This window comes from Musca autumnalis, unplaced genomic scaffold (genome assembly GCF_047663935.1).
Source record: "Musca autumnalis isolate F117 unplaced genomic scaffold, ASM4766393v1 scaffold_1, whole genome shotgun sequence".
NCBI lineage: Eukaryota > Metazoa > Arthropoda > Insecta > Diptera > Muscidae > Musca > Musca autumnalis.
This window is the reverse complement of record NW_027411644.1, coordinates 269,855,496-269,876,606: the sequence shown is the minus strand read 5'-3', so window position 1 is coordinate 269,876,606 and position 21,111 is coordinate 269,855,496. Positions and strand designations below refer to the sequence as shown.

The 21,111-nt window shown below is 34.9% G+C and overlaps 3 protein-coding genes across 3 annotated transcripts; 1 reads left to right on the top strand and 2 right to left on the bottom strand.

Annotated features, from left to right (window-relative positions):
- Positions 1-1,433: 1,433 nt before the first annotated feature.
- On the bottom strand, positions 1,434-2,960 carry LOC141391273 (tRNA:m(4)X modification enzyme TRM13 homolog). Its single transcript, XM_073964187.1, has one exon. The coding sequence runs from the start codon at positions 2,815-2,817 to the stop codon at positions 1,453-1,455; it is 1,365 nt and encodes a 454-aa protein (XP_073820288.1). The 5' UTR covers positions 2,818-2,960; the 3' UTR covers positions 1,434-1,452.
- A 4,804-nt stretch (positions 2,961-7,764) lies between these two features.
- SmD2 (small ribonucleoprotein particle protein SmD2) lies at positions 7,765-8,501 on the top strand. The gene is made up of 2 exons (XM_073961146.1): positions 7,765-7,904; positions 8,018-8,501. Coding segments are annotated over exons 1-2 (360 nt in total). The 5' UTR covers positions 7,765-7,902; the 3' UTR covers positions 8,376-8,501.
- A 799-nt stretch (positions 8,502-9,300) lies between these two features.
- Positions 9,301-10,158, bottom strand: LOC141389532 (protein D3-like). The gene is made up of 2 exons (XM_073961145.1): positions 9,951-10,158; positions 9,301-9,874 (listed from the first exon to the last, which is right to left on the bottom strand). Exons 1-2 carry the CDS (start codon positions 10,089-10,091, stop codon positions 9,395-9,397), a joined length of 621 nt encoding a protein of 206 aa, XP_073817246.1. The 5' UTR covers positions 10,092-10,158; the 3' UTR covers positions 9,301-9,394.
- Positions 10,159-21,111: the final 10,953 nt, after the last annotated feature.

Sequence of the window (21,111 nt, the reverse complement as noted above, 5' to 3'; positions counted from 1 at the left end):
GCTAATTGTTCCCGTCGTTTCTGTAATCGACTATTTATATCACCTTCACTTTCTTTAGCTCGTTTTGCTTTATACTTTTCTTTCGCTTTTTGAAGCCTTCGTTTACGTTGTGTTGCAGTTTCTGTTTTATTTGTGTTTGTATTTTTTTATATTTTTTTACCATTTTGTTCCCACGAGTAATGGACATTTAAACGGTCGACCCCCCAGAGGTCCAATAAAGGGGCAAGGCTATGTACAACAAGATGCGCCTGATTCTTGAGGGGAAACGCTAACGACATATCATTTTTAGCCACCCTAACGCCACACAGTCCTCAACACGATAAAAAATCTTGACTTGGGTGGTGGATTCAGGTTGGATTAATCAGATACCTAAATTACAGATTCAATTTCTAAATTTAAATCTTAATTATACGCCATTTAGTGGCTGCGCCCATCTTATATATTGAGGTTGTATAGTGCACTGTATTCTTCTTGTCAAGCCCTTTTATTTGATACCCATATTGGTGGGATTGATAAAAAATTGTTATCAGCCATTTGGTAGCGGCGGCCATCTTAGATTTCAATTTTGCATAGTAAATTGTATTCTACTTTTCTAAATTTAAATCTTAATTATACGCCATTTAGTGGCTGCGCCCATCTTATATATTGAGGTTGTATAGTGCACTGTATTCTTCTTGTCAAGCCCTTTTATTTGATACCCATATTGGTGGGATTGATAAAAAATTGTTATCAGCCATTTGGTAGCGGCGGCCATCTTAGATTTCAATTTTGCATAGTAAATTGTATTCTACTTGTTGAGACCTTTCATTTGATACCCATGTTGATGGGGTTGATAAAACCTAAGTTATCCGCCATTTTGTAGAGGCCGCCATCTTGGATTTTAATTTTATATAGTACATTGTATTCTACTGGTTGAGCACTTTCATTTGATACCCATATTGATGGGATTGATAAAACGTAGGTTATCCGCCATTTTGTAGCGGCCGCCATCTTGGATTTCAATTTTTTATAGTATATTGTATTCTGCTTGTTGAGCCCTTTCATTTGATACCCATATTGATGGGATTGATAAAACGTAGGTTATCCGCCATTTTGTAGCGGCCGCAATCTTGGATTTCAATTTTTTATAGTATATTATATTCTGCTTGTTGAGCCCTTTCATTTGATACCCATATTGATGGGATTGATAAAACCTACGTTATCCGCCATTTTGTAGCGGCCGCCATCTTGAATTTATAATGATAATGAATAAATATAATTGTATTTTCACCAAAGTGTATACACAATTTCAGATAAATCGGTTGACAGGAAGAGGGTGAAATTTGAATTACTAAATTTGACCCAAGAATAAATAATAAAACAAACGGGGTGAGCTAAATAAAACCATTTAAAAAGTCAACTATTAATTTCAGTAATAAAAATTAATACAAAAATACTTTACCTAAAGTAATTTTATTTGTCAGTATTTTCTTCTTTTCGTCTTGCTAATAGAACAACATTTTCTAAAGTAACATCTTTCTCAACATAATAGAACAAATTTGCATCGTATTCATTTTCTCTCAAATATTCCAAACGTGCATAGTCCAAAATACGTTTACACATAAAACCAATTGCTTCACGTTCTGCCAAAGATAGCCGTTGATTTGATTGAATCTCCTTAATTTCTTGTTCCGTAAGATTTTGTTCTTCCAAAGCTTTACGCCTCTCACGACTCATGCCTGTGCCACAGATGGCCCAACTGACCATTTTCGTAATAATGGCAAATTCTCGAGGACTAACAACATGTCTCTTAAAGAAATTTTTCCCAACAAACGACGACCAATCACAGCGATGATGACAACAAACGGCAATCATAATTAAGTCGGTTAAACATTTTTCGGCGGCAGCTTGAACTATGCATCTTAGTGTTAAATCTGTGGCACCACCACATAAATGTTTAGATACTGCCACACAATGTTGGGAATTTTCTAAGGCGGGTAATTTTTCGAGTTTGAAATCAATGATATCAGCACGTATTCTTTGCACCAAGGAACGATCCTCAATTTTATTATCTTTCTTATGGCGCAATGACATACGATCGACTAATATTACTTGGGAATTTTGTTTGCTCTCCAATAACTTTGAAAGATAAAATGCCAATTGCCCTTTTCCAGCTCCAAATTCTACAAAACTCGTACAATTTTTTATGGTCTGCTCGTTGTCCAGTATACCCAATAGGGCAGCAGCCTGCACCAAATGTTTGCGGGACTCTTTGCCATATTCTTCCTTGGCCAATTCTTCATCCATACATTTGTGATGATAATCCAGTGACTTTATTTGACCATCAACATGTTTATTATAAAGCTCCTTTACCTTATCTATAACTCGGTAGAATTCAGAGTCTTCTAGTTCAGAAAGTTTAATTGAATTCAACTGGTCAGATTTTAAAGCATCTTCCGCCACTCCAGCATTTACATTCTTTTGTATGTAGTCTGGCAAATCTTCCTTGGGTTTAGCATTACAAATTTTCAAATGCTTTTTTAAATTCTTCTTGTAGACTGTATGTTTACCATCGAGTGGACAGGGGATTCTATCCTGTTCTTCTGGCGATTTCCCATCCTCCAGTATGACAGCAGGAGCATGCTCCCCACAGTAATCCTTTCCTTTGGCCACAGTCATTTTACAAAAACGTTTCTTGCGTTGAACCCAGTGCTTGCATGTCTTTTCAGTGGTTGTCGTCGTTGTTGTTTCACAACCGGCCTTTGTAGTCTCTGCAGATTGTTCATCAGATTCGGCAGTCATCTTTTGTTTTTTCGTTGGTTGTTGGCTTTCAGACATTTATTTATATTTATTTAAGTATATTTATTATTTATTGCACAAAATGATATGATTCAAAACAATCAATCAATCGAAAACAAAAACAAACGTGGAATTCAACAGCTGATTTCTATACCGAGTCGCCACAATACATGGTGAATAATAGGGATACGTAAAATCGATTTCGGTTAATCGATTAATCGATTATTAACCGTAAAATTTCCAAAAGTCGTAGTCGACTATTGACTGTGCGAAAACCGGATAATCGATTGTTCTTAGTCGACTTTCGGAAGACAGAGTCAACTATTATTCGTAGTCAACCATTAGCCGTAGTCTATTATTATTCGTAGTCGGCTATTAATCGTGGTCGATTATTAGTCGTAGTTGACTACTGGCTCTGCTAAAACCGCATAATCGACGGTATTTTTTATACATATAACCATCACGTATCGCATCAACGAAAATGGTCGATTATATTCGATTATAATCGGTTTTCGGCGGTTAACGATTAATCAAAAGTCGAGTTTTATGTTTTTCACGAAAACCGAATAATCGAAAAATCGATTATTGCAATTCACTGCGTATCCCTAGTGAATAAGAGGTGAGGCATATGGTAACCCTCTGCCTCTCAACACCCTCTCTCAACCACAAACTGACTATTGCCGCAAAGTAAATTGCCTAACCCAATGATTACACATGCAAGTAACTTACAGACAGTTGTGTATACATATTATAGTCGAAACTTCAATTTTTTCGAACTGACACTTGCATGTGTAGACGTTCGGAAAAAAATTGAAGTTACTTTCAAAGCACTTACATTGATTACTGACAAGAAAATTTTGTCGGCAGTGAGGTTGTTAGTTGGTGTGGCAATGAATATGTGTGAGTGTATTTGTGTTTTTCGAACTGCCACTTGCATGTGTAAACGGGGGGTGATGCATGGTACAATTATGCCAAGTTTACACTTGCGCTCCAAAATCCACTGAATTTCACGAAATCCTGAAATACACCCCGGTGTTTACACTTATTTTTTGTTGATTTCAAACATATCACAATGATCAAGGTAGATGCATATGCGCAGCTGATTGAACATGAATTTTAAAAACAAGTTGTTGTAAATTGAATTAAACATCAAAAATATACGACAATATAGAACTTTACAACTTTATTTGGAAAGTTATCGTAAAATTATCTATATATCATATCAATTGTGTATAGTACCAAAAAATAAAAAAAAAAAAATAAAAATAAATAATGATTTTATCGTTGAGACATCATAATAATAAATTTTGATAGATAAAAGTTGTGCTCAGAACCTGCAAAATATTAGTACTTGCAGTAGTTTTCCCGTTTAGTGCTAAAAATGCGTTCCCGTACTCCGAAATCTAGCAAGACTTGCACTTCTCTTTAAACAAAATAACGAATAACACCCTCTTCTCCTGTTTTCTGCCATACAATTTTGGCCTAGTAGAAACTAGCAGCAAGCATGTTCATATGTTCATTGGTATTGAATATTATAGCTGATACGTTGATTTCGACATTTCTGCCGGAGTTTTTGCAATTTCCGTCATTTTTACGTTCCCGTACTTTTTAAGAAAATTTGTATGGGAGTGAATTTTTTGACAATTCGATCTATTTTCTAAAATTACCATTAAAAAAGTACGGGAACACAATGAAAAATAACATTGTTACAAAGTAATTTAATATTTTTCACGTTGTTTACAAATTTTGATACTAAAATTTTTTGTTGCAGCAATTCGCACATCTACCTTGTTTATTATGATACGTGAAAAGTGTTGCAACTTTTGGTACTTTTTTAGGCAAAAGCAAGGTTGTATATCATATGTACTGTGATTTCGATGTTGATTTCGCTGAAATCACGAAATGAGATGATTTCATTTTTGTATGCGAGATCATGATAAATTTTTCTTGATTCCGCACGAAATCACGAAACGCCTTCGAAATCACGAAACGACGCCGAATGTAAACCAAACATTACTTAGGTAGATGCCTCAGCCCAGCTGATCGAATCTAAAACGTCAAAAAACTTCGAATTCGCTATGAAAAATCAAAACAAACAACCATAGCCCTGTTCCTTTACGTTCAAGAATCTTCAAGTTTTACAACTTTTTACTCGAAAAGCGTTCCTTTACTTCAGACCCAATACAATTCATATGGGAGCAGTTTTCAACTTTTACTACTTTTGCCGGTTTTACCATTTTCAGAAGTAAAGGAACAGACCACATATGATTCGGTAAGTAAGAGATAGCATGTGTTCACTTCACTGTACAAACACAAGTGATAAAAAGAGACAACAAGAAACCATTCGGCGAAAATTTTGACAGTTTACATTACAAAAAAAGTTGCTTTGTTGTAGAAATTCGCCGATGTTTCTACCTAAGTAATTGTACCATGGCATGGTACAATTAGAAAGGTAGATGCCTCAGCCCAGCTGATCGAATCTAAAACGTCAAAAAACTATGAATTCGCCATGAAAAATCAAAACAAAAAACCACATGATTCGGTAAGTAAGAGATAGCATGTCTACACTTTATAGACAAACACAAGCGATAAAAAGAGACAACAAGAGACCATTTGGCGAAAATTTTGACAGTTTACATTACAAAAAAAGTTGCTTTGTTGTAGCAATTCGCCGATGCATCTACCTTTCTTATTGTACCATGTACCATGGCCTAATGTAAAGTCGATGGTCAGACTAGCAAGGTTTCATGAAACCAATTTCGTTAAAGTTTCTTTTCAAATTTCGTTAATGTCCACACACGTTAACGTGAAATTTAAGATCTTTGCGTGTCCTCTTTATTTTACCATTCGCGCTTGTTGTGTTTCTCATACCAATAAAAACAAAAAAAGGCATGAATAAACCAAAAACAACACAAAATAATTAACATTAATAATTAAATTAATATTAATAGTTAAATTTTCACTATTTCATTAATTAAATGTTTTTTTTTAAATATATTCATGTTTGTTTTGTTGTTAACGTTTGCTTGAGAAAATAAAAATGAAAGAAAATTGAAGAAAAAATCTTGCAACGAAGAACAAGAAGAGGCAACACAACAAACACAGAAAACCATGTACATGGGTTTCACTACTTCATACCCCTCGCCTATAAACTTGACGTCGCCATGTTGAAATCGTGCTAGTCTGACCATCGACAAATATGGACCATGGTACAATTACAAAGGTAGATGTATCGGCGAATTGCTACAACAAAGCAACTTTTTTGTAATGTAAAATGTCAAATTTTTCGCCAAATGGTCGCTTGTGTTTGTCTATAAAGCGAACACATTCTATCTCTTACTTACCGAATCATATGTTTTTTTGTTTTGATTTTTCATGGCGAATTCCTAGTTTTGTTGACGTTTTAGATTCGATCAGCTGGGCTGAGGCATCTACTTTGGTAAGTGTACCATGATATGGGGCTGGATTCTTGTTCTATGAAAATTTGAAATGAAAAATATTTCCTTTATAATTTGTTTCATTTGACAGTTTTCTCCTTTACAAAAGTTTTCATGTCACATTTTCATAGAAACAGAATTGAGCCCCTGGACTTATGTACATCAAATCCATGGCACAATAATACAGGTACAACGGCAAAAACAGCAGGTTATCAGACTAGTTGTCAAAATTCATTATTGTGAATAAAAACACATACAAAATGTAAACAAGCAATTCACAATAACACATTATTGTGACCGAATTTGACGTTTGGTATGATTTGATGTAACACCTTCTTATTCCACCATGGTTCCTGTATTATTGTGCCATGCCCATGGTGGAACCTTCTTATTCCACCATGGGCATGGCACAATTAGTTAGTCCCGGGCCACACTACAGTAATTTCACTGAAATTTTGATATGAAATTATGCGTCTCTAGATCGACATCCATAGTAGAGCAAAATCATAAAATTGCTGTAGTGGGAAATTCGATTTAAGAACACCTAATTTCATGAAATTTTTTCATGAAATTCACGCTAGTGTGGACCGGGACATACATCAAATCATACCAAACGTCAAATTCGGTCACAAAAATGTATTATTGTGAATTGCTTGTTTACATTTTGTATGTGTTTTTATTCACAATAATGAATTCTGACAACTAGTGTGATAACCAGCTGTTTTTGCCGCTGTACCTGTATTATACTACGTTTACATTTACGAAATACACTCGATTTCAACTGTCAATTCCTTTCCGCATGCGTCAAATGAAAACTCATATGAAATCCATTGGATTTCATTTGACGTTTAACCAATGGAATTGACAGTTGAAATCGAGTGGATTTCGTAAATATAAACCTAGCATTATTGTGCCATGAATTTGATCATGGTGAATTACCAGGTAGTGGTATCACACCAGCTGATCGAATATGAAAAGTCAAATCCCTTTATAAAAAAATTATTTTTGTTGTAATTTCCCCAACAACATAAAGAAAGTTTTGACATAACATATTCAAAATTTTACGATGCCACTAGCTGGGTAATTGTGCCATGGATTTGATGTAACCATGGTACAACATAACATGTAACATGGTATTACCCCGTTTATATATAACCGGATTTAACAAATCGACTGGGTTTTAAATGTCAATTCCATTGCTTATATTTCAAACAAATCTTTATAAAGAAGGTTAACCCTGCAAAAAGTTCTAATATAAACAGCATATAATTGTACCATGCATGGATGTAACACCTTCTTATGCTAAGTTTACATTTACGAAATCCACTCGATTTCAACTGTCAATTCCATAGCTCAAACGTCAAATGAAATCTCATCTGGATTTCATTTGACGTTTAACCTATGGATTTGACAGTTGAAATCGAGTGGATTTCGTAAATGTAAACCAAGCAATACTCTACCATTGTGTTTTTGCCGCTTTACCTGTATTATTGTGCCATGTTATTCTTCCATTTACTAAATATATGATCTGGCAACATTGATGAACTGTCATGCGGCAAAACATCAAATTAGCAAAGAAGAAGCATCGAGAAAAACAAGCGTCTACAAACGTTTAGCAAAAATCGAAATCTTGACAAAATTTAAACTTGTGTTCCACCAAAAAGGCTGACTAATCTCTAAAACAGACATGTAGGTCCAAACTGTCTCTTTTTCCGTTCTTTTAAAGTGTCCGCTTTTGCATTCGTTGTATACTTACAACAAAACTAACCTAACTTTTTTCGTTGCTACCCGTTTGTTTACAGGGCTCTTGTTAAACCTAAATCCGAATTGACACCCGAAGAATTGGCCAGGCAGGAAGAGGAAGAATTCAACACTGGACCATTGTCGGTGCTAACACAATCGGTTAAGAACAATACTCAGGTGTTGATTAACTGCCGTAACAACAAGAAGCTCTTGGGACGTGTAAAGGCCTTTGATCGCCACTGTAACATGGTGCTGGAGAATGTCAAGGAAATGTGGACAGAAATACCACGCACAGGCAAGGGCAAGAAGAAGGTGAAACCAGTCAACAAGGACCGTTTCATATCGAAAATGTTCCTAAGAGGAGATTCAGTGATTTTGGTTCTAAGAAATCCTCTGGCAACGGCTGGTGGAAAATGAGCTGACTGTTTACATTTTAAGCAACATTTACAATATGGAATAAGTAACAAAACTCAAGGAAAAACTATTTTTGTGTGTAATGCAAAAACCAAAATAATTTTATAATAAAAAGTACCGAAAAATAAATGGTAAATTAAAAAGAAAATTATTTAAGAGCTCGGATTATACCTAGTTTAGCTAAATATAACTGTCGGATAAATCTGACATTTTTACCATAGATAGATCGCGATGCCCTGATTACGAAAATATAGAATTTTTCCGATTATTTGAACCGAAATTACGGGTAAAAAACCGGATATATAACCGGATTTTATGATATGGGTATCAAATGAAAGCTTAAACTATCACCTTTTTAATGATTTATTTTCTGTTAAGATGCTAAATCCGGTTTGGGAGTTCGAGAAAAAAGTGTATTTTTTACTATATTTTTGCTTAAAATTCTGGTAGTTATTAAAATTTTAAAGAAAAAAACTTACAATTTTAAAGAAACTGTTGCCGCGTAGCTTTAATTTGAATCCGTCCATAGGAGAAAGTCTTTAATCACCGGCCCATGGCGTCTACCTAAGAAAACTTACAATTTTAATTAATTAATTTAAGCTAAGAAATTAATTAATTTAAGAAACTGTTGCCGCGTAGCTGAAATTTGCACATGTCCATAGGAGAAAGTCTTAAATCTTAAAAATTTATATACATATGTATTCATAAACAGGGTATCGAGATCTATCTATGGTGAAAATTTCGAATCGATCAGACGATTATAGTCAAACTAGGAATGTTCCAAGAGCTCTACTGGCCGGACAGATGTTTGTGCAAAACTGGCACATACTCATCCCACAGAGCTTGATAAAAGTTTCCAGCAACTGGTGTTTACATTTTAAGCAAAATTTACAATATGCAATAAGTAACAAAACTCAAGGAAAAACGATTTTTGCGTGTAATGCAAAAACCAAATTAATTTTATAATAAAAAGTACGGAAAAACAAATGGTAAATTAAAAAGAAAATCCTTTATGAAAAGCACTACTGGCCGGACAGTTGTTTGTGCAAAATTGGCACATACTCATCCCACTGAGCTTGATAAAAGTTTCCAGCAATTGGTGAGCCCAAATTATATTTCTCTGCAAATGCAGCAGCCTTGAATTTAGGTCTATCCTGGCGAGAGTTGTTTCCAACACGAGCTTCATCAAATTCCAATTTACCAGGTTGCTTGTACAAAAGGAATACATAACGGTGTAAGCCAGTGCCCTTCGGTGGCCCAGAACCAATGTAGGCAGCCAACACTTCACCTTGATCAATGTGATTTCCGGGTATATTAACAACCAACCAATGACGGAATTCTCGAAATTTTGGTTCAACACGGCTAGGAGCATCTGGATCAGTCATGATAAGTGTGTAGTATGCTCCATCTTCGGCATCCCATTCAACCTTGGGTTGCTTTTGTACTTGAGTTGGTGTCAATTCATTTCCTTTGTCTGCCTTCAACCCGTTGTCGTAGGATACCTGTTATGTAAAAGTTAACAACAATGGAAATTTTTTTACGTTTCTCGTAATTGCATTGAAAATCAATTGAAATTACCTTTAGAAATTGTTGGGGAGCTGCATTGATAACATCAGGTATAATTTCATTATCTTTAAATACTGTTTCGACTTCATTGTTTGCTGCAACCAAATTGTTAGCAACAAACATTACTATACCGCAAAATAGAACCTTTTCCATAGCGATTTGTAGTGTTAATGATTTGTCAGTTTGAATGTAGATTTGTTTTGTAGTTTTTCCAAAATTTGGAATAGTGTGCATAATCAAAACACTGAGCGGAAACCGGTTTGAATAAATTTATGTATGTGATTGGCATGAGCTTTTATTATGAGAAAGAAGCTTAGTACGATTTAGTTTTACACTGTTTCCGAAAAAAACATAAAAAGTTGAGTTGTACTTATCGGTTATACATGTCGAAGAAACGCTACTGAAAATTATGAAAACATTTTTATTATCACTTAAAAGGTGGGTTCGAAAAAGAAGAGATGAGTCATCGTCTGAGGAAGACTAGGTTTAAGGAAGCACATATACCTTAACAGCAGCCACTCCACTCGGATACCTTTGGTCTTATCGTTTTGAATTTAAAGAAAACTGTGAGGAAATATAACTTGTTATGACCATATGTCGAGGCGGGGTCTTCTAAGCAACTCGGCTGTTTTCCTGAATGCTAGAATCACTGTTTGTCGCTTTTAATGAGTGGATTTTGAAAAATGCAAATCTTTTTACACTTGCAAAATTGTTTATTATTATTTATTTATTGTACACATACAATACAACATAAAAGTTGGTTGGGTCATCAATAGACTGCGGAATCCTATGCAAATGCATATATGGTTAGGATGGTCGTAGAGAAAATCTGATTAGACAGAAACTCGTTTTATTACAAACTAAAACGAATTAGGCCTAGAAATTTTTGCATATTTTGCATATTCTGCATATCGTGCATATTTTGACATATTTGTACATATCTGCAAAAAATGAGCATATGCAAAACCATATGCAATATATTCAAGGATTTATGGTCTAAATATCCCACCGAAATGGCTGAAATTTGGTATTAAGTCTTTGTTAGGGGTATGCAACTTTACAACTGAAATCTGTCCGCATAGGTCCACGTCTTCATATAGCCCCCATAGAACGGTACCTACCGATATTCGGTATTTTGCAAGTTTTAGCCTCAATATCCCTACGAAATGACTGAAAATCGGTATTTAGTCTTCGTTGGGGGTATAAAACACTGCACCTGAAATTTGTCGGCATAGGTCCACGTCTTCATATAGCCCCCATAGAACGGTACCTCCCAATTTCCGAAATTTTGAAGGCTGTGGCCTCAATATCCCACCGAAATTACTGAAATTTGGTATTTAGTGTTCGTTGGTGTTATAAAACTTCCCACCTGAAATTCCTCGGTATAGGTTCACGTCTTCATATAGCCCCCATAGAACGGTACCTCCGGATTTCTAGTATTTTGAAGGTTGTGGCCTCACTATTCCTCCGAAATGGCTGAAATCTGGTATTAAGTCTTCATTGGAGGTATAAAACTTTCCACCTGAAATTTCTCGATATAGGTCCACGTCTTCATATAGCCCCCATAGAATGGTACCTCCCGATTTTCGGTATTTTGAAGGTTGTGACCTCAATATCCCACCGAAATGACTGAAATTTGGTATTAAGTCGTCGTTGGGGGTATAAAACTTATCGGTATAGGTCCACGTCTTCATATAGCCCCCATAGAACGGTACCTCCCGATTTTCGGTATTCTGAAGGTTGTGGCCTCAATATCCCTCCGAAATGGCTGAAATTTGGTATTAAGTCTTCCTTGGGGGTAAAAAACTTTCCACCTAAAATTTTTCGGTTTAGGTTCAGGCCATGGTAGAACAAATACAAGGTAAAGTTAATACTACAACAAATACAACTCGAACAACAACCACAAAGGAATTTGTTTTTGTTTGTAAACCTTAGTGTCAACGTAAATGTAAACAAAACAAGGAAATGTCTATAAATTATTGGAATTTAAAAAACTAATAATTTTTCACATTTGATTGAATATTTTGGAAAACATGAATGAAAACTCGTTAGATTTTCAATTTGAATGTTTCCATATCATTCCACTAAATGCATAATTTCTCGCAGAAAGTAGAATACTTGCAAAAATGTTTCGGGTCGCTGGTAATTCATTGAAAAAAGAGAAGATGTTTCAATCATTTGCTTTTGAAAACAAAAAAGCACATGTTTATTAGGGCTTTATTCTTTTCAAGTTTAAGAAAATACCACACATATTAACAAATATTGTACCGCCTCTATAAGCGGTGTTTTAGTGTGCGGCATGTCGTTCGGACCTGGAGGAGGTTACATGTCAATGATATGAAGCCGTCTTTATGGGAAATAGTTTTTTTTCTGATGAATAAATTTGTTCTTCAAAAATATATATCCCTAATATACATCGAACATAGAAATAAATGTATAAAATGTCATATGGAATTTGACACTAACACTACAACCCAGTTCAGTCAGCTGGGTATTGCTGCTACCTTTTCTTGTTCTACCATGGGTTCAGGCCTTCATATAGCCCCCAAAGAGCGATACCTCCCGATTTTCGGTATGTTGAAGGTTGTGGCTGTGATTATACATTTCTCTATTTTATTGACTTGTCTGAAGAGAATTTTAAACAGAAAAATTGTACACACAAACATTTTTTGTACCTATTATTGAAATATTTGTTGCATAAGAAAATATGTAAAATACATAAATTTTGCATATGCAAAAATTTATGCATTTTGCATAATTTTGCATATGTCATATGTTTCGGTTGCAATGTAATCAGAAGCCAAAAATATGTCCAGTCTCAAAATTTGACATGAATCGGACCAAAAATAGGGGTTGCATAAAATTCCGCTGTCTAGTCATCAATTACTAACAGCAAGAAAGTGCCTTAAGAATTGCCGACTTTCAGGGAAATGAGGGATTTTAGTAATCGAAATTTTGTCGAGATGTACTTACCCTTTCGCTCAAGTTGGTAGTTTGATCTCATATTTGCAGTAAATATTATCGTTATTTTTTAAGTTTTACATTTTTTTGCACTGTGTTGTTGTTATTGTTGACCTGTTGTTTATGTCACGTTCACACGAGCGTTTCAATTACATTGTTCGCATGTCGAACGACGTTTACGAATTAACCCGTTTCCACGACACCATTCGTAATTAAGAGAAACATAATTTATTTTTCCTTACTTTTTGCTTCCTCGTTTTTATGAGAATACTAGCAGACCCCGGTCCGCGTTGCTGGCCCGTCGTAATGAGTTTTAATGACAACTTTTTATCGACTTTATGCTTGAAAATTAAAAAATAGGTATTTTCTACCTCACTTTTTCGGTCTATTGTCAAACCGATTTATGCTTTTTATGATTTATTAACGTCCATGTCCCTGTCTTTATCCTAAAGCGATCTAATTTTGAAGGTTAAGAAGTGGTTAAATCGAATTCTCCCGCTTATTGAGACTTATATGTTTTAGCTTTTCATGGCTGATGGGCCGTTGAACCTCACCATAATTTGTAAATATATAGTTTTTCTCGATCGGGGGCGCAACCACCGTTGTCTCGAAAACTAATTTGCAACCCGATGCACTCATAAGTTTAGCAAATATTGCGATTATAAAATAATAGGCCCCGAAATTCGTCTACAAATATATAGCATTTTGGACCACGGGACATTCCTGAATATTTTCTGAATATCAGGTTCAGTAGTTTTGGAAAAATAATGTTTTGAAAAGAGTGGGCGTGGTCATCAATTTTCAAGATATAACATATTAAAAAAGTAGGCCTGGTCCGGTATCTTGGCTCCAAATATGTACCTAGGGTGCACACAACTTCATTGCCTACCAAAATGTATGCTGAAACCGATATAATCATACATTTGGCTTATATATAGCGTTTAACAGAAAGGCATGGGGAAGGTACCCCACCTCTTACGGAATTCATAATATATACATAACAACGGCAAACATTGAGCTTTTGTCGCAAATTTTATGGAAATCCCTTCAGTAGTATTGGAGTTATGACATATAAAAAAAACAGGCGTGGTCGGGCCTATAGGCCCTAAAGAAGTACCTAGATTGTAGATTAATCCGTAAATTTTGAATCCGATACATGCATAATTTTTGCAAATATAACGCTTTTTAAAAATATCACATAGGGGAGGTACCCCGCTCCCTCTGGAATTCAATAAAATATGTAACCTGTTTTCGGGGGGCGTGGTAAACTTTTCTTTCCAAAAAACCTGAGTTGGGTTATGACAGCATTTTATTTTTATTCATAAAGGTAAGGCGTTTTTTTCAAATATGCCCCCTTCAAAATTCTAGAAAATATGCTCGTACATTCCCTGACATTTTCAGGAAAATCGGTTCAGTAGTTTTGTAGATGTAACAAATTTTAAAAAGTGGGTGTGGTCAAGTCATTGGATCCTAAAAAAGTGGGTAAGGTCTTCCGAAATAGATACATTCGTAATTATTGTAAATATAACATAACGAAATTCAACTGAATTTGTAGCCTATTTTAAGCGGGGCCATCCTTGTACATTCTTTGGCAATTTCAGGAAAATCGCTTCAGTAGTTTTTGTAGAAATGATAAAAATTGAAAATCGAAAAAAGTGGGCGTACATTTTCTTTGCATAAAAAAATATCGAAATCGGTCCAGCCGTTCTCAACTGATGCCATGACCAACGAACGACATTTGATTTTTATTTTTAAAGATTTAAAAGTTTAGACAAATCGCGATTTCCTTGAAAATCCCTTCAGTTGTTTTGTAGATATAACCTAATTAGAAAGTGAGCGTGGTCGGATCCTAAGTCCCAAAATAAGTACGTAAGGTTGGAGACACAATCGCCATTGACTCGTAAATAAATTCCGAAACCGATACATTCATATTTGTTGCAAATATTGAATTTTTACAAAAATAGGGCATAGGGGAAGTACCCGCCCGATCCGAAAGTCAAAAAATATGTAGCCTATTTTTATCGGGGACCAACCCTGTACATTCGCTGAAAGTTTCAGGAAAATCGATTCAGTAGTTTCGTAGATATAACATATCTAAAAAAGTGGGCGTTGTCCAGTCTTAATGCCCCAAATAAGCACGTAAGGTCGGAGACACAATCGCCATTGACTCGGAAATTAATTTTCAAAGCGATACATTTGTAATTGTTGCAAATATTGCATTTTTACAAAAATAGGGCATAGGGGAGCTACCCCGCCCGATCCGAAATTCAACCAAATGTGTAGCCTATTTCAACAGGGGGCCATCACTCTACGTTCCCTGAAAATTTCAGGAAAATCTCTTGAGTAGTTTCGTAGATATAACATATTTATAAAAGTGGGAGGAAAAGTGGGCGTGGCCAATTTTTCTCTGCATAAAAACCTAATGTGGACTATGACTAACATTTCCACAAAAAATTATCCAAATCGCTCCAGCCGTTTTCAACTGATTCAATTACCAACAAACGACAATTGAGTTTTATATATAAAGATGAACACATAACACGTGTAACATATATTAAAAGAGCAGGAAAAACACTAACCTTTCCTGCGAATGTATATTTTACATTTAATTGCACACTTTTCTTTCATATTTTCCATTAATTTTGAAATTTTTTGTATTTTCTGTATTTTTTTATATGTTTCCATTTTCAAAATTAATGAGAGAGAGACATGTCAGAATAATATTTGTGTATACAGACTTTCACGTAGGTATTTGACTTTTGTTTCTAGATTTGTACGCGAATTTGAAATAATGGACCAAAAATGTAACTCCAATGAAAGAGAATAGAAAATTTGCTATGCTTTGAATGAATACTAATCGTTGAACAGTTTACTTTTCATTCATGTTTTGCAGTTTTTCTAAAAAAGCCCTACATTTTTAAATTTTGTATTTTGTCTGTCATAATTAATTTATTTCGATAAATGCTCTCATTTGTTATGTCATGTTCACACGAGCGTTTCAATTACGTTGTTCGCCTGTCGAACGACGTACACGAATTAACCCGTTTCCACGACACCATTCGTAATTACCAGAAACATAAACAAAATTTCCTTCATATTTGTTTCCTTGTTTTCACGAAAATTTGAACCGAAAACACATAAAATATACTTTAAATGAATAGGAAAAACAATAGATTTTCCTTCAAATGTATCTTCTATATTTATCTACACACATTTCATTCATTTTTTCCATTAATTCAGAATAATTTTGTATTTTCAATATATTTTTATATTTTTCTATTTTCAAAATTAAAGAGAGAGAGACATGTCAAAGCAATGTTTGTGTATACAGACTTTCAATTATTTGTTTCCTTTTTGTTTCTGATTTCTTACGCGATTTTGAACTAATGGACGAGAAATGTGTGTGGAATTAAGAAGGAAACACAACCATCTTCCTTCTGCATCTATATAAAATGTTTAGTTCATTAATTTTTATTCATCTTTTCCCTTTTTTCTAAAAGTTTTTGTGTTTTCAACAAATTTTTCAATTTTGAATTTAGACATGTCATAATTATTTTTTTCGATAAATTCTCTCATTTGTTAGGGATGGGACATATTTTATCGTTGTTCTGAGAGTATTTCTACTTGAACAACATAGAAAAATCTTCGTTCGTTCTCAGAATTTTGTATGGGGAATCAAGTAATTTATTCGTATTTGAGGGTCGAACGACGAATAGAGAACGAACGACGTACCGTGGAAACGGGCTATTAGAGATGGGACACATTTTATCGTTGTTCGGACAGTATTTCTACTTGAACAACGTAGAAAAATCGTCGTTCGTTCTCAGAATTTTGTATGGGGAATCAAGTAATTTATTCGTATTTGAGGGTCGAACAAAGAATAGAGAACGAACGACGTACCGTGGAAACGGGCTATTATTTATTTTTGGTTGATTTATTTTGGCTTTAATGCCCGTAATTTCTAGCCCTAGGTAACCGGGTAGGTAGCTACCTATTAGTTATCTTTACCTACGCGTTTGGTAATTTCTACGTGACATTTACCGAGGCACGTAAATTTTGAAAACATGTGGTAACATTGGTGATTTTCATTCATGATTTCGTAAAAACATTGCCACATATAAGTGTTTTAGAATTTTTTACACATTGGCAACGATCAACCAGGCAAAATCCTTGGTGTAAGTAACACGGCCGTTTTCGACCCGATAACGTTACCTATGGATTGAAATTATGAAATTTTGCTTGCACGGGGGAAATGTATGAACTCATAGATAACTATGTGTAGAAATTACGGGCATAAGTCAATTGAAAAAAATTAGTTGTTTGTTTTATTTTCTTCTTTATTTTTATTTTCCAATATTTCGACTGTATTCTACAGTCATCTCAGGGAATATTTGAAGAGAAAAGCAACAGCTTTGTTACACCGACTGCGCTAAACTTATTGCACTTATTTTTTTGCAATTAATCTCCCAATAGTACCCTGAATTATATTTAGTCCCAATCATGAACTTTTTGACCAAAATTACTTTTTCGAAGTTTTAAAATTTTTATTATACCCTTAGCATTTATGCTAACGAGGGTATATACACTTTCATACGGGCAAAATGCGCCTCACCGAAATAATGGTTTTAGACCCCAAGTATGTTTGGACGAAATGTGTTTCAGACAATTTGGAGTCGATTGAGCAATGTCCGTCCGTCTGTCTGGTTAGAGCGCACGAAAACTCTCGAACGGATCAACCGATTGGATCCGATTGAAAGTATAAAATCACATTAAATTATAATAAAAATTAAACAAATTTAATGCAAAAATGCTTTATTAATAATATTACATAAAATATGCCAACATTTTATTAATATTTAAGTAGATATTTGAGTGTGAATTATTATTCCGCCTCAAGTATCCCACGTGCCATATAGCAACATACACCATACCAAAGGTAATAAAAACACCTATTCGACAGTACCCGATATATATCCCAAAACGTTTTGGTTCCCGATATATCGGCCAATTTTATATATCTGCCGAAGGGCCCATATTGTAAATGGCCTGTTTCTCAGGAACGGTTCCGCGTGCCATATAGCCATATATACCATACGATAGGCAATAAAAATACCTATCCGACAGTTATAACGTGTGAGATGTTATAACATGTGTGGGGAAAATCAATGCATTCGTTTTAGACGGATTAACAATTAATCGGTTCGTGTCCATCTATTCATACAAAAGTTTCATAACGTAGTGAAATTTGGCTAGCAGAACGTCCGGACTGGACTGTCTAAAGGTGACTTAAAAATAAGTTTAATATTGTCTGCATATGAATATGGGGAACACCAGAAAGGGATATTCCCAAACAAATCATTTTAAAAAACAAGGGCCCTAGGATCGAACCTTGTGGAACCCCACTTTTTACAGGTAGTACATCCGAGAACATATCGTTCATTGCAACGCATTGATTTTAATATCAGAGAGATAGGAGCTTACTAATTTGCAGGCATTATGGCTGAAACCATAGAAACGTTTGTGCATTATATGTATTAAAATTGCGTAATCGATTCTATCGAAAGCTTTTTCTAAATCTAACGATAGCAGTATTGACAAATTTTCCTGAGAAATATTTTTCGTATGGAGTCGTTAGGCCAACCAACAACATCGAGGTGCTACGGTGACTACGAAAACCACATTGACAATCATCGACCATGCTGTTGTTTACTAAATACTCCTCAAGTTGCTTTTTAAGTACATATTCTACGACCTTCGACAGCACTGGATGTAAAGCTATTGCTCTATAACTATCCCCAGTAGTGTCATTTTTCTTAATTGGGTTAATTTTCGCTGTTTTCCATCCTTTTGGGAAAGTGGATGTCATAATGATAAGTGCAAAAAGTACGACGAGATGAATGGAAAAATGATTTTAAAGAATTTTAGAGGAAGGCCATCAATTCCCGGAGCATTCGACATAATGGATGAAAAACCTATGTGAAGGTCATTAAGTGAAATGCATTGAAATGAAAATCCCACATCTTCAGGATATACAGGGAATAATTGTTCGAAACTATTGTGGCTATCTAGCTGATTACTTAGAAATGAAGTATTTAAAGAATTGAGATCCGCTATTGATGGTGTATCTACCGTGGTACTATAAGAGCCAATTAATCCATTTCTCCGAATAACATTCCAGAGGGACTTGGGATTAGTGCAACCATTAAAAAGTGCAGCGCGGTGAGTTTTCTTAAATTTCCTCTTAACTGACTTCGTTCGGTTTCGTGCTTTGCAAAAAATTTGCCACCTTTGTAAATGTACACAATTTTTTGCAAAGCACGAAACCGAACGAATTCAGTTAAGAGGAAATTTAAGAAAACTTGAATATATGCATTATATGCCAAGTCGGCAACAGATTGATGATAACGTATTTCAGGGGAGTTTATCCATTTGTCGCTATTGATTGACTTTCTAAATATTTTCCCCGGGAAAACAGAATGAGGTTGATAGACTCCATGCATTAGCTCATCTAACTGAATATCAACATTCGAAGTACTTAACATATTCGAAAAATCGATCAAGGAAGCTTCGTGTTGCAAATCGCTCACATTGACACCACTATAGTCAACATATTCGTGCACATTTTGTTCCCTTTGTACAGTTATATCCATCGAAATGCAAATAAAAGCATGCTTTGAAATGTCGGGACATATAAACTGTCCACTACGCTTCATGCGATCCGGATTCGAAACTAAGAAGTAGTCAATTAACACGTTCGCGGACTATAGCATTCATTTTCATGGTGGCGTAGGATGACGTGAATGCTATAGCATTCACTTCTAAAGTCAATTTTTAGTAATTTACTTGTATACAATCGAATGTTTTTGTGATTAATGTAGATAATACGACTGATTTCATAAATATCCATAATACGATAAATAAAAATTATAATAAAATTATAATAATTAATAAATACAAAAAAACTAATTTGGAAAAAAATGGGGTTTATTTTTTGCACCTCCCTGAGTTTTTTTGCGTCCGCGAATGTGTTAATGAAGAAGTTTGATGGAATGGATCAAAATGCGTTGGACGGGTATTATGTACCACAGAGATTCCCATTCTAAGGCACGACCGACATTATGCGCTTTAGACACATCGAAAAGATTGTTGTTGAACGGACAACGAGATCAGAAATGTCGTTTTCAAAAGAATCAAAATCCCCTTTGGGCAAATAGACAATTCCAAGTAAGACTTTGCACGAGCCTACCATAATTTCTATAAACAAACTTTCGGCAATACCATAATTTCGGCCCGTAAAAACTAATTTGCATGAAATTTCCTTTGATACGAATAAACCAACTCCACCACCACGACGATAAGGGCGATCGTTTCTGTAAAATGTATACCCAGAGATATTGACGTTATTTAAATGAGGTTTAAGCCATGTTTCGCTAACTCCAACTACATCTGAAAGGCTGCCTTCAAGTATATTTTGAATTTCAGCCAGTTTAGATGAAGTTGGTGCAACATTAAAGCTTTGAGGATTAGGATTGGTAGGATTGTAATCCGTAAAATTGGGCATGCAAGAATCGATTGTCATGAACAATATCACCTATATTACTGAGATCCATCATGAGAATAAAAATAAATACCAATTATAAGATAATGCATGTTCAAATACCATGAAAAATTGTAAAAACAATAAAAGTGATGCAAATGTTACAGTTAATTAACTACACCAAACTTCTTCTACACTGATATAGCCCCATGACTGTACTTCTGTGGAAATGACTTTAATGTCCGAAGTATGTAGGTGGATAATACTTCGGTAAATATATTGTAGGTCCATTCAGGTTGGATCAACCCCTACTTTACTAAGTGACGCGTCGTTTTAAGGGCTTTTTAAGGTATTATTCTCCTAAGGTCAATCCCCGGACCAGTTGTAAACTGGTACAATATGAATTGCATGGTACATGAAGTAAAGGAACGCTTTTCGAGTAAAATGTTTTAAAATTTGAAGATTCTTGCACGTAAAGGAACAGAGCTATTGTAGTGTGTTTCTTTTTTGTAGGTGTCGCCTTTACGGAAACTGATTAATCCTTTCACTCAATTGCACAATGGTTTGCGGTAAATTGCAATATTTTGTTGAATTTGTTTATATGAGGATGTAGATTTTTCGAAATATTATCCAAATTTTGTCTTTAATCAGAATAAATAGTTTAAAACCTATAGT

Excerpts from the sequence above, each read along its gene's own strand:
- LOC141391273 (XM_073964187.1), bottom strand. The coding sequence starts at position 2,817 with ATGTCTGAAAGCCAACAACCAACGAAAAAACAAAAGATGACTGCCGAA.
- LOC141389532 (XM_073961145.1), bottom strand. The coding sequence starts at position 10,091 with ATGGAAAAGGTTCTATTTTGCGGTATAGTAATGTTTGTTGCTAACAAT. Across the intron at positions 9,875-9,950 it reads CTCCCCAACAATTTCTAAAG|GTATCCTACGACAACGGGTT; the intron begins GTAATTTCAATT and ends TTTACATAACAG.